The sequence below is a fragment of the Octodon degus genome, unplaced genomic scaffold (genome assembly GCF_000260255.1).
Source record: "Octodon degus isolate 3935 unplaced genomic scaffold, OctDeg1.0 scaffold00002, whole genome shotgun sequence".
Lineage (NCBI taxonomy): Eukaryota > Metazoa > Chordata > Mammalia > Rodentia > Octodontidae > Octodon > Octodon degus.
This window is the reverse complement of record NW_004524578.1, coordinates 22351180-22363262: the sequence shown is the minus strand read 5'-3', so window position 1 is coordinate 22363262 and position 12083 is coordinate 22351180. Positions and strand designations below refer to the sequence as shown.

Below are 12083 nucleotides of genomic sequence, written 5' to 3'. Positions count from 1 at the left end.
TGGTTGACTGGCTTCAAGGAAGGGCTTAGAGAAGGAAAATTACTCATCTCTTAGTGATCCTCTTGTCTTAGTCTCTTGTGTGCTGAGATTATAAGGGTGCTCTACCATGCCTAGCCCTACAGTTTAGGTCTAAATCATAACAAGGAAAAAAAAAATAAGAATTGCATCCAACCTCTCCATACAAGCAAAAATAAGCAATCTGCTAAAACTCACACAAAAAGAAATACATAATCTCAATAGGTGTATCTATTAAAGAAAATGAGAGTGTCACGTTGGCCTTGCACCTGGGGCCTACTGAGACACTGACTGAAACGGGGCATGATGGTGCACACCTGTAATCCTAGCACTTGGGAGGCTGAAAACAGGAGAATCGCTATGAGTTTGATCTGTATAATGAGACCCTGTAGACTGTGTACTAAATACATAAAAAAGAAATTGAATCAATAATTGACAATATTAAAAAACAGGAAGTACAGGCACAGATATATTCATTGGTTAATTATATTGAACACTTAAGGAAAAAAAAGACATCAACTTGCTACAGTCAATTTCGAAGGATAAAATACTTCCAAGTGCTCAATATGATACATCCAAACTTATTCTAAGAAGGCAGCATCACTGCAATACTATAGCCACATGAACATAGTTAAAAAAAACTTACCGACCAGTAATTTTTATGAGCATAGATGCAAAAATACTCACCAAAACATGAGCAGATTAATTCCAATAGCTTAAAAGAAGTAGCCACTATGGTTACGTGTGATTTATCACAACTACACAGGCCTGATTGGTCATTCAAAAATCAATTAATGTCATTAATCACATCAACCAAAAGAAAAATCACATGGTCATATCCAAGGATACAGAAAAATCATTTGTTAAAATTCAACATGCATTCATGACAAAAGCTTTCAATCAACTAGGAAAAGAGAAAAACATTCTCAGCGTGATGCTTTCCACACAATCTCTGCAACTGACATTATGCCTAATGACCAGAAATGCCAAGATTTCCCACTTGGCTGAGATACGAGGCAAGATCCCCTGCTTATCACTCATGTCCAACATCATACTAGAAGTCCAGGCAAATGTGATAAGGAAAGCAACTAAAAAGTAGAGGTGGACAAGGAAAAATGCAACCTTCTGCACTCGTGACATGATCACCTACGTAGAAAACCGAAAAGAACCAACTTTTAGGAATCATGGAACTAATACATGATTATGACAGTAATGTTGCCTACAGTGTTTAATATAAAAGAGCCAATTGCCTGGCTGGGGTGGAGAACGTGGCTAGCACAGTCAAGGTGCTAGGTTCACCCCCCACCTCCACCCTGGCCCGCAACCTAAATAAAAGTCAACTGCTTTTCTACATAGCATTAATGAAAAATGAAATTAAAAGCACAATATTTAATTGGCACTATCCACCATAAAATACTTAGGTATCAGTGTAACAAAATATGTATAAATATATATGAGAAAACTGCAAATCTCTGATGAAAGAAATCAAAGAACAACTACATAAATGGAGTTAGTCTATGTTACGCCAGAGAAAAACTCAATACAGTCAATTTTTCTAACTTGACCTGAAGGTTCTCTATAATCTCCCATCAAAATCTTAGCAAGCTTTTAGACACTTGGATATTGAAAAAATTATTTTAAAGTTTATACAGAAATGCAAAAGACCCAAACTATTAATGCTATATTGAAGGAAAAGAACAAAGTTTCAGGCTTAACACTACCTAAAGATTTGAGACCACAATAATCAAGATAGTGTGGTATTGGTGGAACAGAAGGAAACAGCAAGATGAATTAGACAACTTGGACACAAGCACACAGCAATATAGTCAACTGGTGTTGAGAAAATGGCAAAATCAACACAGTGGAACAAAGAGAATCTTTTCAACAAATGGTGGTGGAACAACTGGACGTATCACACACAAGAAAATAAAACAGACACTGACCCACATCTTTCACAAAATTAACTCCAAACAGGAGAAAGTACCAGTGAAAGCAGAGAATAATTTTTTACGGCATTGAAACTAAGTCTTCTTGGTAATATAATAATGGATGCCTGTTAATATATACATCTATCTGAACCCACAGGACTCATAATACCAACAAGGAACCCTCATGGAAACTGGACATTGATTATGATGTTCATGTAGTTTCATCAACAGTAACAAACATAAAACCCTGATGCAGCTGCTGATGTTGGAGGAGGTAATCTAGGTGCTAGGGCAAGGTGCAGATGAGAAATCTCTTAGGTAATACTCTAAAAAATAAAGTTTATACAACACACACACACACACACACACACACACACACACACACACACAGTACCTCTTGTTTTCCCAACTACCACCCACTTCAGGCTGTTCAGGACTTCTTTCAACTTCATCTGTCCTCAACATTCTTCTTCATAGGACTCAGAGATGTGAAAGTCAGGAAGATGGCATGAAAGGAGTTCTGTGGGGTCTCTTCTGGACCTGCAACCCACACTCTGAAGCCCAGCTCAAGGGACCAGACTTCTTAGGGTTCCCAGTAGAAGAACAGCGAGATGGCAACACTCAAGACCCCCAAAACACAACAAAAATAAGCCACCCACATTTATAAGGATGCCACTGAATATCAAAGTAAATTTATTTCTGAATTACTTAGGAATCATAAAAGAGAAGCATCACCTTATATTATAAAAACAGTAGTGAAATACAGTACATAGGGATGTCATCCAGATGATAACAAAAGTAAAACAGCAAATGAAAAACAGTAACTTCAAATTTTAAATACAAAGGCAGAGCAATTTAATAAGAAATTTTGTTAGTAAGAAAAATATATGTTCCGTTTTTATTACATACTGTACAAAATAAAATATTGCACCTTTAAGTCATATAATAAATATATACAAAGAGTATTTTACAAATGATCTTTCTCTTAATTTAATAACCATTCACAATCAAATGTGATTGGCAATCAACAAGTCATGGGCTGGGGTGTCCTCCCCACTCCCACATCCGTTCTCTGTCACCAAACCCTCCACATACAGTAGTGCTCATCCCAGTGTCAGTGAGGCTGCAGTCAGGACAGAAGAGACGCGGTGCTCAGAGCACAAGAGAGACGCACGAGTGAGTCGGTGGACAGATCAAAAGCCAGGGTGCTTGGTGACGGGGAACAAGGTCCAGTACAGTCTGCTTCAGGGACACGGCTGCCAGCAGACAGTAGGCAGCAGGGCACAGGCAGCCGGGACACTGAATGAATAAGTGACCACTTCCTCGGGGGTTGGGCCTTCTAAAGCCACAATGCATAGAATACCAGGAAAAGGTCCTCACACCCAAACCAGCTTTAGAGCTTATGGTTTGGTGCTGGCTGGAACCTATACCAGCAGCAACGTTCACTCCAGACCTCACCTCCACCCTGACACCATGACCAACACCAGCTTTGGCCCCAGCCCAAGACCCACCCAGCTCTGTCCTAACCTGGCCTTCACCTGAACCCTAATCCTCAAAGCCAACTCTAACCTTCGCCTCAACTTAACTTCCTTTCTTATCTAACCCAGTTTTATTTCTAATCTCAAATTTAAACTAATCCCCAATTTTCCCCAAGGTCTAACTCAAACCCTAACTCTACCTCTTGGTCCCCAAGGTGTCACCTCTATCCAACCCAAATTTACTTTGGATTTATTGAAGAATCAGCTCAAATCAAGAGTTATTTACTATAAACATCTCTTTTTCAACTACCACATTTCTTATTTAGATTACTTTCTTATAAACTTTCCAAAATAAAAATCCTCAGGAAGACTACTCCATACATAAATTAGGTCTAATAAGGATCTGAATTACCATTTTGTGCAAGAGAATAGTGCTTAGTAAAAGTTTCATTCACAGCTCTTAGAAGAAGACTTTCAATAGACTTCAAAATCAATAGAAAAGGTGAACGTCCCTCTTCTCTGATTTCCAAGATGCCTGGTTTGGTTATGAATAGATTTCGGTATTTATGAAAGTGGCAGCAACAACCACTGTGCTTCCTTCCATGAGTGCCCTAAGAGCAAGGATCAGATGCTGTCCCTTGGACCCATCAGTGTCATACACCTGTCCAGAGAGACTCTTACTTTCACAGATTAAAGGATCTATGAAAATGCCATGAGCAACAACATCCGAACAACTACTGGCCCAAGCTTTAAAATTGTAAATGCCTTATGAACTTGTTGAAACTCTGTAGCTGCAGAGAAGAGTCAGCAGTCACTGTGTTTCCCAAATCTTCAGGAGACACTGCTGCGTGCTAGGCTGTGAGTCCCATTTTGTGATGAAGCAATCATGATCTTGCTGACTTCCCTATCAAGTGGACAGGAAGAGTCCCAAGTACGCTGGCTCATGTGCTGTGGTGTTTTCATTAATCCCAGAATATATCATTTATAAGAGTTGAATAAAAAACCAGCTATGGGAAAATTTCACTTTACAAAATCTGAAAAAATGGTGTTTTGCATCAACTTGGTTTAATCACAGAATCAACAGTCTTCAGGAAATATGTGTTTTTCAACCAGAGACATGGGTATGAGACCTTCTGTGTTGTTCCTTTCTCGTTGGGGCAGCGTCACAACCCTGCCAAAGGTTTCCCCGCTTGGCACGAGCGGCAGCACCTTTGTTTGTGGAGGTCCAGGGAACACAAGTTAAGATGCTTCACGAACATACAGTAGTGAGTCGTGTCTGTGCAGTCCCCTGCAGAGAAAGGATAGCAAATCCTTAGAGACCTAGTGAGAAAGTCCTCTGAATGGACCAAAAGCCATACAATGAAGGACAATGTTGAAGAGAAGAAACAAGCCTGGGTTTGGGCTGTGGCACTGGAACCAGAAGTGCACGCGACTCACTTCCAGCCCAATCAAGTTGCCTTGCAGAGCTCTAGGAGCTCATAGCTCCTCCAGCCACACGGCTCCTCTCAGCTCAGAGCATCTGCGGCTTAATGGAGCCCTGGACCATTCATGGGGTCCTCACCAAAGCGAGGTTCTGCTCTCTAGAAAGTAACATACAATTCAACTCGCTATGTATGGGATGTGATACAATAATACTAGGAGTGCTTACATTTTAAAAATGTGACACAGCCAAAGACACGTTGTCATTAACCTCCCCCACAATCCTCCCTTTGTTGAACACACCTGTCCATCATGCCAGCCGCTTTTTGAAGCAGTTCTAGAAATCCTCTGTCCTCTTTAATGAATGCCTTTAGTTTTGCCTTCATGGCTACTTCAATGTCCTGAATCGCTTCAGAATGTTTACCTTTTATGGTTATTGTGACTTTGGGGACAAGTCAGAAGTCACATGGTGCCAGATCTAGTGGAAAAGGTAGGCAAGGACTCACCCTAATGTTTTTACAATCCTACCTCTCTAGTAGGTGACACTTAGCGGCTGTATCACCTTATTTTTGGTCACTTCTTATATAGATACTCAGGAAAGAGGACTTCCAGAGCTGCTTCAGAAAGTGGTAAGAAAGATGGGCTGTGTATGCTCAAAGCAAATGGGAGTGGGCCAGAGAAATGCCTAAGCAGTCTGAGCACCTGCCTGGCAAGCGCAAGGGCCCAGGTTTGATTCCTGGTACTGCATGCCATGCTGGCCCACCCCACTTTGGTGAGTGGGCCACAGAGACCATGCAAGGTGGTATATGCCTATAATCCTAGCTAAAAGAAAAGGTTCACTACAAGTCTGAGCTGTGTAGCATGACCCTGTACCAAATGCATAAAAATTATATATTGCAAAGGGGGAGTGTTTCAAAGGGGACCTCATGGCGATTTATCTTTTACTGTAATACATTTTTAAAAATTTAAGCGTTTACCATATAGCTTGTTCCCTATTACCTCAGCACATAGGTGCAGCTCCTAAGCCCAGCCACTGCCTCTCTGGCTCCACACAGGAGACTACCAGGCTTAGAAGCCCTACTGACCCAGCTGGTCCTTCCTAGAGAACAGGAACACCTGAGTCTGCTGTCCCAGGCCACCACATCCCTTCTGAATCCCCCACTGATGTCACTGAGGAGGGAGGCCAGGCCATGGGCCAGCGATGGTACCTGAGAGGGTACATACTATCACAGGAAGGGCCAAGGCAGTGCTGCCAGGAAGTTGGCTTCTTTCTCGGAGTGCAGTGACTGTCAGCCACAGCTTTGCAGCTCTGCATGTGGACACAGTCTACCTTCCGAGACTGGAAGCCACGGCCACAGGCTGCTGTGCAAGGCCGCCAGGGCCCCGTGCGCCAGCACACCTCACAGGCCCTGGACGTGCAGTTCCTCTTGAGGGCAGGTCTGGAACAGAAACAGAATGTGAGCAAGGAGTGGCAGGTCAAGGCATTCGCCCCACGACGCATGTCTCTGCAAAGGCTTGCCAGTGAAGACCCTGCTCATTAGGCGCTGGTGGGCACTAGCCATAGGAGTGGTCTAATCATGACCATGGCAAAGACAGCTGGATGGTGTCAGAACCAAGCTAATTTGTAAAGCCACTGAAATGACCACACAGTCTACTCAGCTGCCATAGATACAGTAGGGAGGTTCTGGAAGCTACCATGAATACATGACAGAAGGAGATGAGGAAGGCCTATTGATTAAAAAGTTAATTTGGTATGCATATAAACCTTTTTATGGATACAAGGAAGTGAAATGAATAAAATAAACCTCTGATGCCAAATAAAGCTCAAAACATATGGTGGGGACTGACCAGTGGCCAAACTGCCCCAGCAGGAGGCAGTGTGAGCTACTCCCACCGAGTCCCAAGGTAGAGCTGCCTCTGGGGAACACTTGTCTCCCCAACCCCTGGCAATCATGAGGCCTCTTTCTTCAAGAATTCCAGTTCAAACCGAGCCACCCCTTGCTTCTATGCCATGTAATCTAGAGTGCCTGACAGTCCCTGTCTAGATGCACTCTGGTAAAAAAAAAAAAAAAAAAAAAAGGATTGGGCTGAAAACCCCATGTTTTCACCAATTTCCAACACCAGGACACACACACACACACACACACACGCGCGCACGCACGCGCGCGCACACACACACACACACACTCTTTGAAAATAGGCCCTCCTGACTGAGCTGCCACAGATCAATTTGTGCAACCAGGAGAATTATTTACAGCCATGCCACCAATAAACCACTTTAAATTTGTTAACAAGGCTTAAGTTTTCTGTTTTTATAAACACCAGATACACCCTCCCGCCTAAGCAGCAATCGCATGAGCACCGTCTCCTCTCCTCACAGAAGTGTTAGGCTCTTCCCAGGCTTGTACCTGGACCTGCTACAGGCCACTGCTTGGAAAGCAGAACACCCCCCAATGCTTCTGCCTCCTCCAGCAGGCTAGACAGTCAGTGGTCTCTAATTTCCAAGCAGATGTTTACCCTGGAGGGTATAGGCAGCTAGGGGGTGGGGAGGTTCGGCGGCATTTCTGTTGTGTCTCCTAGGACAGGGACCCTAGGAGATGTCCTGGTGCTGAATGAGAAGTTTCTCCAGCCCCATAGCTAAAGGGAAGACGCCCAAGCTTGGGCTGGTTCCGTAACTGTCCTTTTCTTAGGAATCTGGAAGTTACTGGAACAAGACATATGCTCTTAAGCTGGGCCAAATAGAAAAGAGAAAAAGAGTCATTATAAATAGCAAAGACTTAAATAAATACTTATACACTATCATGGATGAAAGAAGAGGAAAAAAATATGTCTTTATTTCTTGGTTTCAATCCTTCCTGAGGTCTGGGATATTTTTGTACACCTACTAAAGGCTCCTTATCAGCATACATAAATCTATGAGAAATGTTGAAACACCCCTGGGAACTGTAACCTAAACTTCTCTAAGAAAATTGCGAGAGCCTGAACTTGTCTAAGAAGAAGTATGATGCAGTTATTACACAGAATTGGAAGCAAAACTTATATTAACCAGTAGGGGGAGACTCTACCAAAGCGTTCACAGAAAATTATGTTCCCACCAATCTATTTATAAGGTTTAGAGTTGCGGTTAGAGGAGCGTGTCCTGTTGACTGCTTGCTTTCCCCAGCAGCAGTCTTGGCCTGCATCTTAAGGGCCTACAACTGTCACTTTGAACAACTAAGATTAAATACTCATCAATGATCTCCCTATGCAGAGATTAGCTTTTCCCCTGGAAAAGATTGAACAAATATTAAAAAAAAAAAAAAAAAAACCTTGAAGAATATATTTAAGAGGATATCAATTGTTATAGATAAGTGTTGGGTACTCCTGCCATTCACAATTTCTTGCCTTCTTTGCAGAAACCATTCCAGATTGACTTATTTTTATCCCACAGGGCCTTAACTAACACAAGCTTCTCCTCTAAGGTAGCAAGGCCATCCTAAGGACAAGGGCTGAGTTGCACAAGGAGCACAGAAGCTGGAGCCCAGATCCTGTCAGAGGCAGATCCTTCAGGATTCAGTGAGGGGACACATAGCTGGCCCAGCAGAGGGCAGCACTTTTCGGGCCAGGTCTGAGCCCCAAGCCATGCACACCGTCAGTTGGGGCTCTGTGTTTCTCTACATAAAGCATGAATGCAGGAATGGCAGCTGTTCCACCAGTTTTCCTCCATTTCTCATTTCTGTTCAGTCCAAGGCACTAAAAGGACATTGTGGCCAGAGCACAAAGACAGAAGGATTGAGGTGTGGCTCTGAAGAGAAGCAGGCTTGAGCACATGGTGTTTCCTAGGTTACATGCAGGATTTTGACCTGTCATCCTCTTAGGAACAGCCAAAGCCTCGAAAATGCTTTTAGCCTAGCAGGGAGCTGGTGGTATGATCAGATTTGCATCCTGGAACATTTGCTTGGCTGTAGTACAGAAGGTGGGTTGGAAACACAAGGGTGGGTGGAGAGAGCCCAGCTGGTGGTTGCAGCTGTGCCCAGGTGAGAGACAGCGGCCAGGTGGCCTGGCCAAAGGTAATAGTGGAAAAATGGAAAAAGAAGATGGATTCAAGAAAAAAATATTAAGGCACCATAATGTATCTAATATAAAAAAATCAGACAAGTACAAACTATAATGAGATACAATTTCCAATTTATCAGATTGGCAAAAAACTTTTTGGATGAAGGAAAATGTATATGACATTGATAAAGAGGGGGTAATTCTCACATATTGGTAGTGAAGGCATTTTGATGGCAGTTTGGCAGTATCCAAACGAACATGCTTATCAATTTGATCCCATAATTAAAAACTGAACCCATTAAAATATCTCCTTTCATGTACAAAGGATGTTAACTGCAGCACACCTGCAATAGCAAAATATATAAAACAAATGTCCATCCCAATGGAATATTAAATATAACACTTCAAATCATACAGTCAATTTTTGTCAACCAAGATGGGGGAATACTTTGTATTTTTGGTAGAAAAAGCAAATTTATGAAAACTAAGTATGGCATGGTAACATAAAAAGCTCAGCCCACTCATCGCTAACTGTGTTGTAAATATGTCTTTGCAAATGCCCAGGGATCTGTGTGTGGTCTGGATCCTTTCTGTGAAGTAGGAGCTGGGGCTGGATGTGGAAAACGCTCCCAACAGAAGAGCTCTGGCTTGCATCTGCCTCAGGAGGAATAAGAAATGCAGCTCGCTCTCGCTGCCAAACCTGGCTGCAGGATTAAATGGTAACCAAACCAGCTGTCAATATCATCCTTTTTCTCCCCCAACACTCAGGATGTGGAGGAGGAAAGAATAGCTGGATGTGGAAGCATAAATAAGAAGTGCCTCAACACAGACACCATGCTAGCCAGAAAGTCACCCATGTGATAATACCCAGGCTGCAAAGTAGGGAGCTAGACAACCCAAGATCAGCCAACAGGAGAATGACAGGACACCACAGCACCCCAACCTGTGTGCCCTCTGGGACGTTCTCCCGCTGCTTGCTGCCAGGCCACCACTCTCTAGAGTGGGGGAGCTGCCAGATGGGAAGAGCCTACATCTCTGGATGACCCCAAAGGCAAAGCTCTTCTCCCTACACCACCTTCCTGCTCTTTAGATGTGACAAAAAAAAAAAATCCTCTCTTGGTTAAGCCCCTTCATGAAATAAAGGTTTATTTTCAGAGGAATGACTGTGTCAACATCCTAATCCAAACAGTTTTAAAACAAGGGAATACAATAGCTCCAGAGAACACTGGAAAGATTTAATCTGTAAAACTAAATGAGATATTTCATACCAAGTTTTTATATATAGAGAAAAATTTTCTATTCTCAGTGTTACCATATTTTCTCTCCTAGGATGTTTTCTTTCTATGCTTAACTTTCAAATAACTGTAATTATAAGTAGTACCTATTGACTAAGAGTTCAGGAGAACATTTACTGCTAAGAACAGCTCTAAAACAGCATAATAGAAATCATTAATTATGAGAAGTGGTAGGCAGATGTACTGGTGCACACCTGTAATCCCATCACTCAGGAGGCTGGGGCAGGAGGATCACTAGGAATTTAAGGCCAGCTTGGGTGACAAAGTTCAAGGCTAGTCTCAACTGCATAGTGAAACCCTCTTTCCAAAAGATTTTTAAAAAGGTAAACCTAACAATTCCATTTCTAGAGAGCTTCGGTCCCTGACTGAGGCAGGTAGAGTCCAGGCTGTCCCCAGGGTGGGCCCAGTACCTCCTCTCCTTGCAGTCAGAGCTGTTGCGGGGTCCACACGCTGTGTGATGTTGCTGTATCTTCGCCACATGGCCCAAGCAGTGTCCAGGACACTGGAGAACAGAAGCAAACATAGCATGGACCACACATGCTGTGTGCAGAGTCACAGAGGAGGCAGGACAGCCAAAGGCCAGCTGCAGGAGGACGACTGTCCCACAGATTAGGAGAGGGTCAGAGACCGGTATAGCAGCCCAGACACTCCTTCTGCAGAACCTGGAGGATATCCACACTTTCTCCTCTCCTTTTGCCCCCTGAAACTTCAACCAGATGGGGAGAGGTGGGCAAAGGACAGGGAATCTAAAACTGATTTGGCTTAATGAAGTCTGGAAGCACCTACGCTTAGAACCACGTCACTTGCCAGGTTTGGGCTTTTCTGTTCAGAGCCAAATAGAGGCTTGTGTGCTCAGGTGACTTCAATTACAGGGAAGCAAGGTTTTCAAAGTGTGATCTTCAGTTGTTCAATTTTTACATAGCCCTAATGTCTATCAACTTTTCCTCATAGTTTGTTCTACTTTTGCAGAGGTCTTTCCCATCATGATAGTTTTAATATTATGACAGTTTTATTGGTGTTTCATTCCTTTTACAATTAGCTCTTTATCAGGTCAGTATTGAATTTGGTGTATACTTCGTGTCTAGTGTCTGCTTCAATGTATTTTTCTTATTAGAGAAAGTGAAGCTTTCTCTATCTTTTAAACTAACAGCTTTCTTGGGCATGATTAATGCAAACTACCATTTAATTCACCCAATCTCATGGTTTTCAGAGTTGCCTTACCACAATCAATTTTACAACACTAACATCATCCCCATGAAATGTAATAAAATACTTCAGTGAGCACCCCAATTCCTACTTCCTCTGTCCCTGGGCTCGGCACCGATGGGTCTACTGTTAGGCTCTATGTGCTACCTGTTCTGGCCACACAGTCATGCAGTATGAGGTGCTTGACTCGCTCTTAACCCAGCGCTCAACTCCTCCATGCCTGACAGTGAACCAGCACTCCATTTCTTTTAGAGGCAAAAAATAACATTCTACCGTATAAACACTCCAGTTTACTTATCTGTGTTTCCTTATTTCAAGGGTATTTTTATTTGTGTTATTTCTACTTTTTTGGCTATTATGAGCAATTCTGCTATGAACATTTTTGTTCAAGTTGTTATATGGACTTATGTTTTAATTTCTCTCGATATGTATCTCAGAATGGAATTCCTGGGCCATATTACAGTTGATGTGCAACCTTTTGAGGGCCTGTGCAACTGTATTCCAGAGTGGCTGTGCCCTTCTCTACTTCCCACCAGCAGTGTCTGAAGGTTCTGGTTCCATGGAAGCCCTTGCTTCCAGAAATATCTTTTTTTCTAAACTAATGCCATCCTAGTTTTTTGGTTGGCTCTTCCCTAGTGACTAATATCAAGCATCTTTTTATATGGTTATTGGTTGGTTGTAAATATTTAATCAAGAAATACAACTCA

General features: G+C 42.7%; 1 protein-coding gene across 1 annotated transcript in view; it reads right to left on the bottom strand.

The window, feature by feature from the left end:
• Positions 1–2875: 2875 nt before the first annotated feature.
• Adamtsl3 (ADAMTS like 3) overlaps positions 2876–12083 on the bottom strand; it is a 497024-nt gene continuing 487816 nt past the window's right edge. The window contains exons 27-29 of the mRNA XM_023712415.1: positions 10581–10672; positions 6065–6279; positions 2876–4709 (exon numbers count right to left, since the gene is read on the bottom strand). Coding sequence (XP_023568183.1) covers positions 4585–4709; positions 6065–6279; positions 10581–10672 — 432 coding nt within the window. The 3' untranslated portion in view covers positions 2876–4584. The remainder of the gene's footprint in view (positions 4710–6064; positions 6280–10580; positions 10673–12083) is intronic.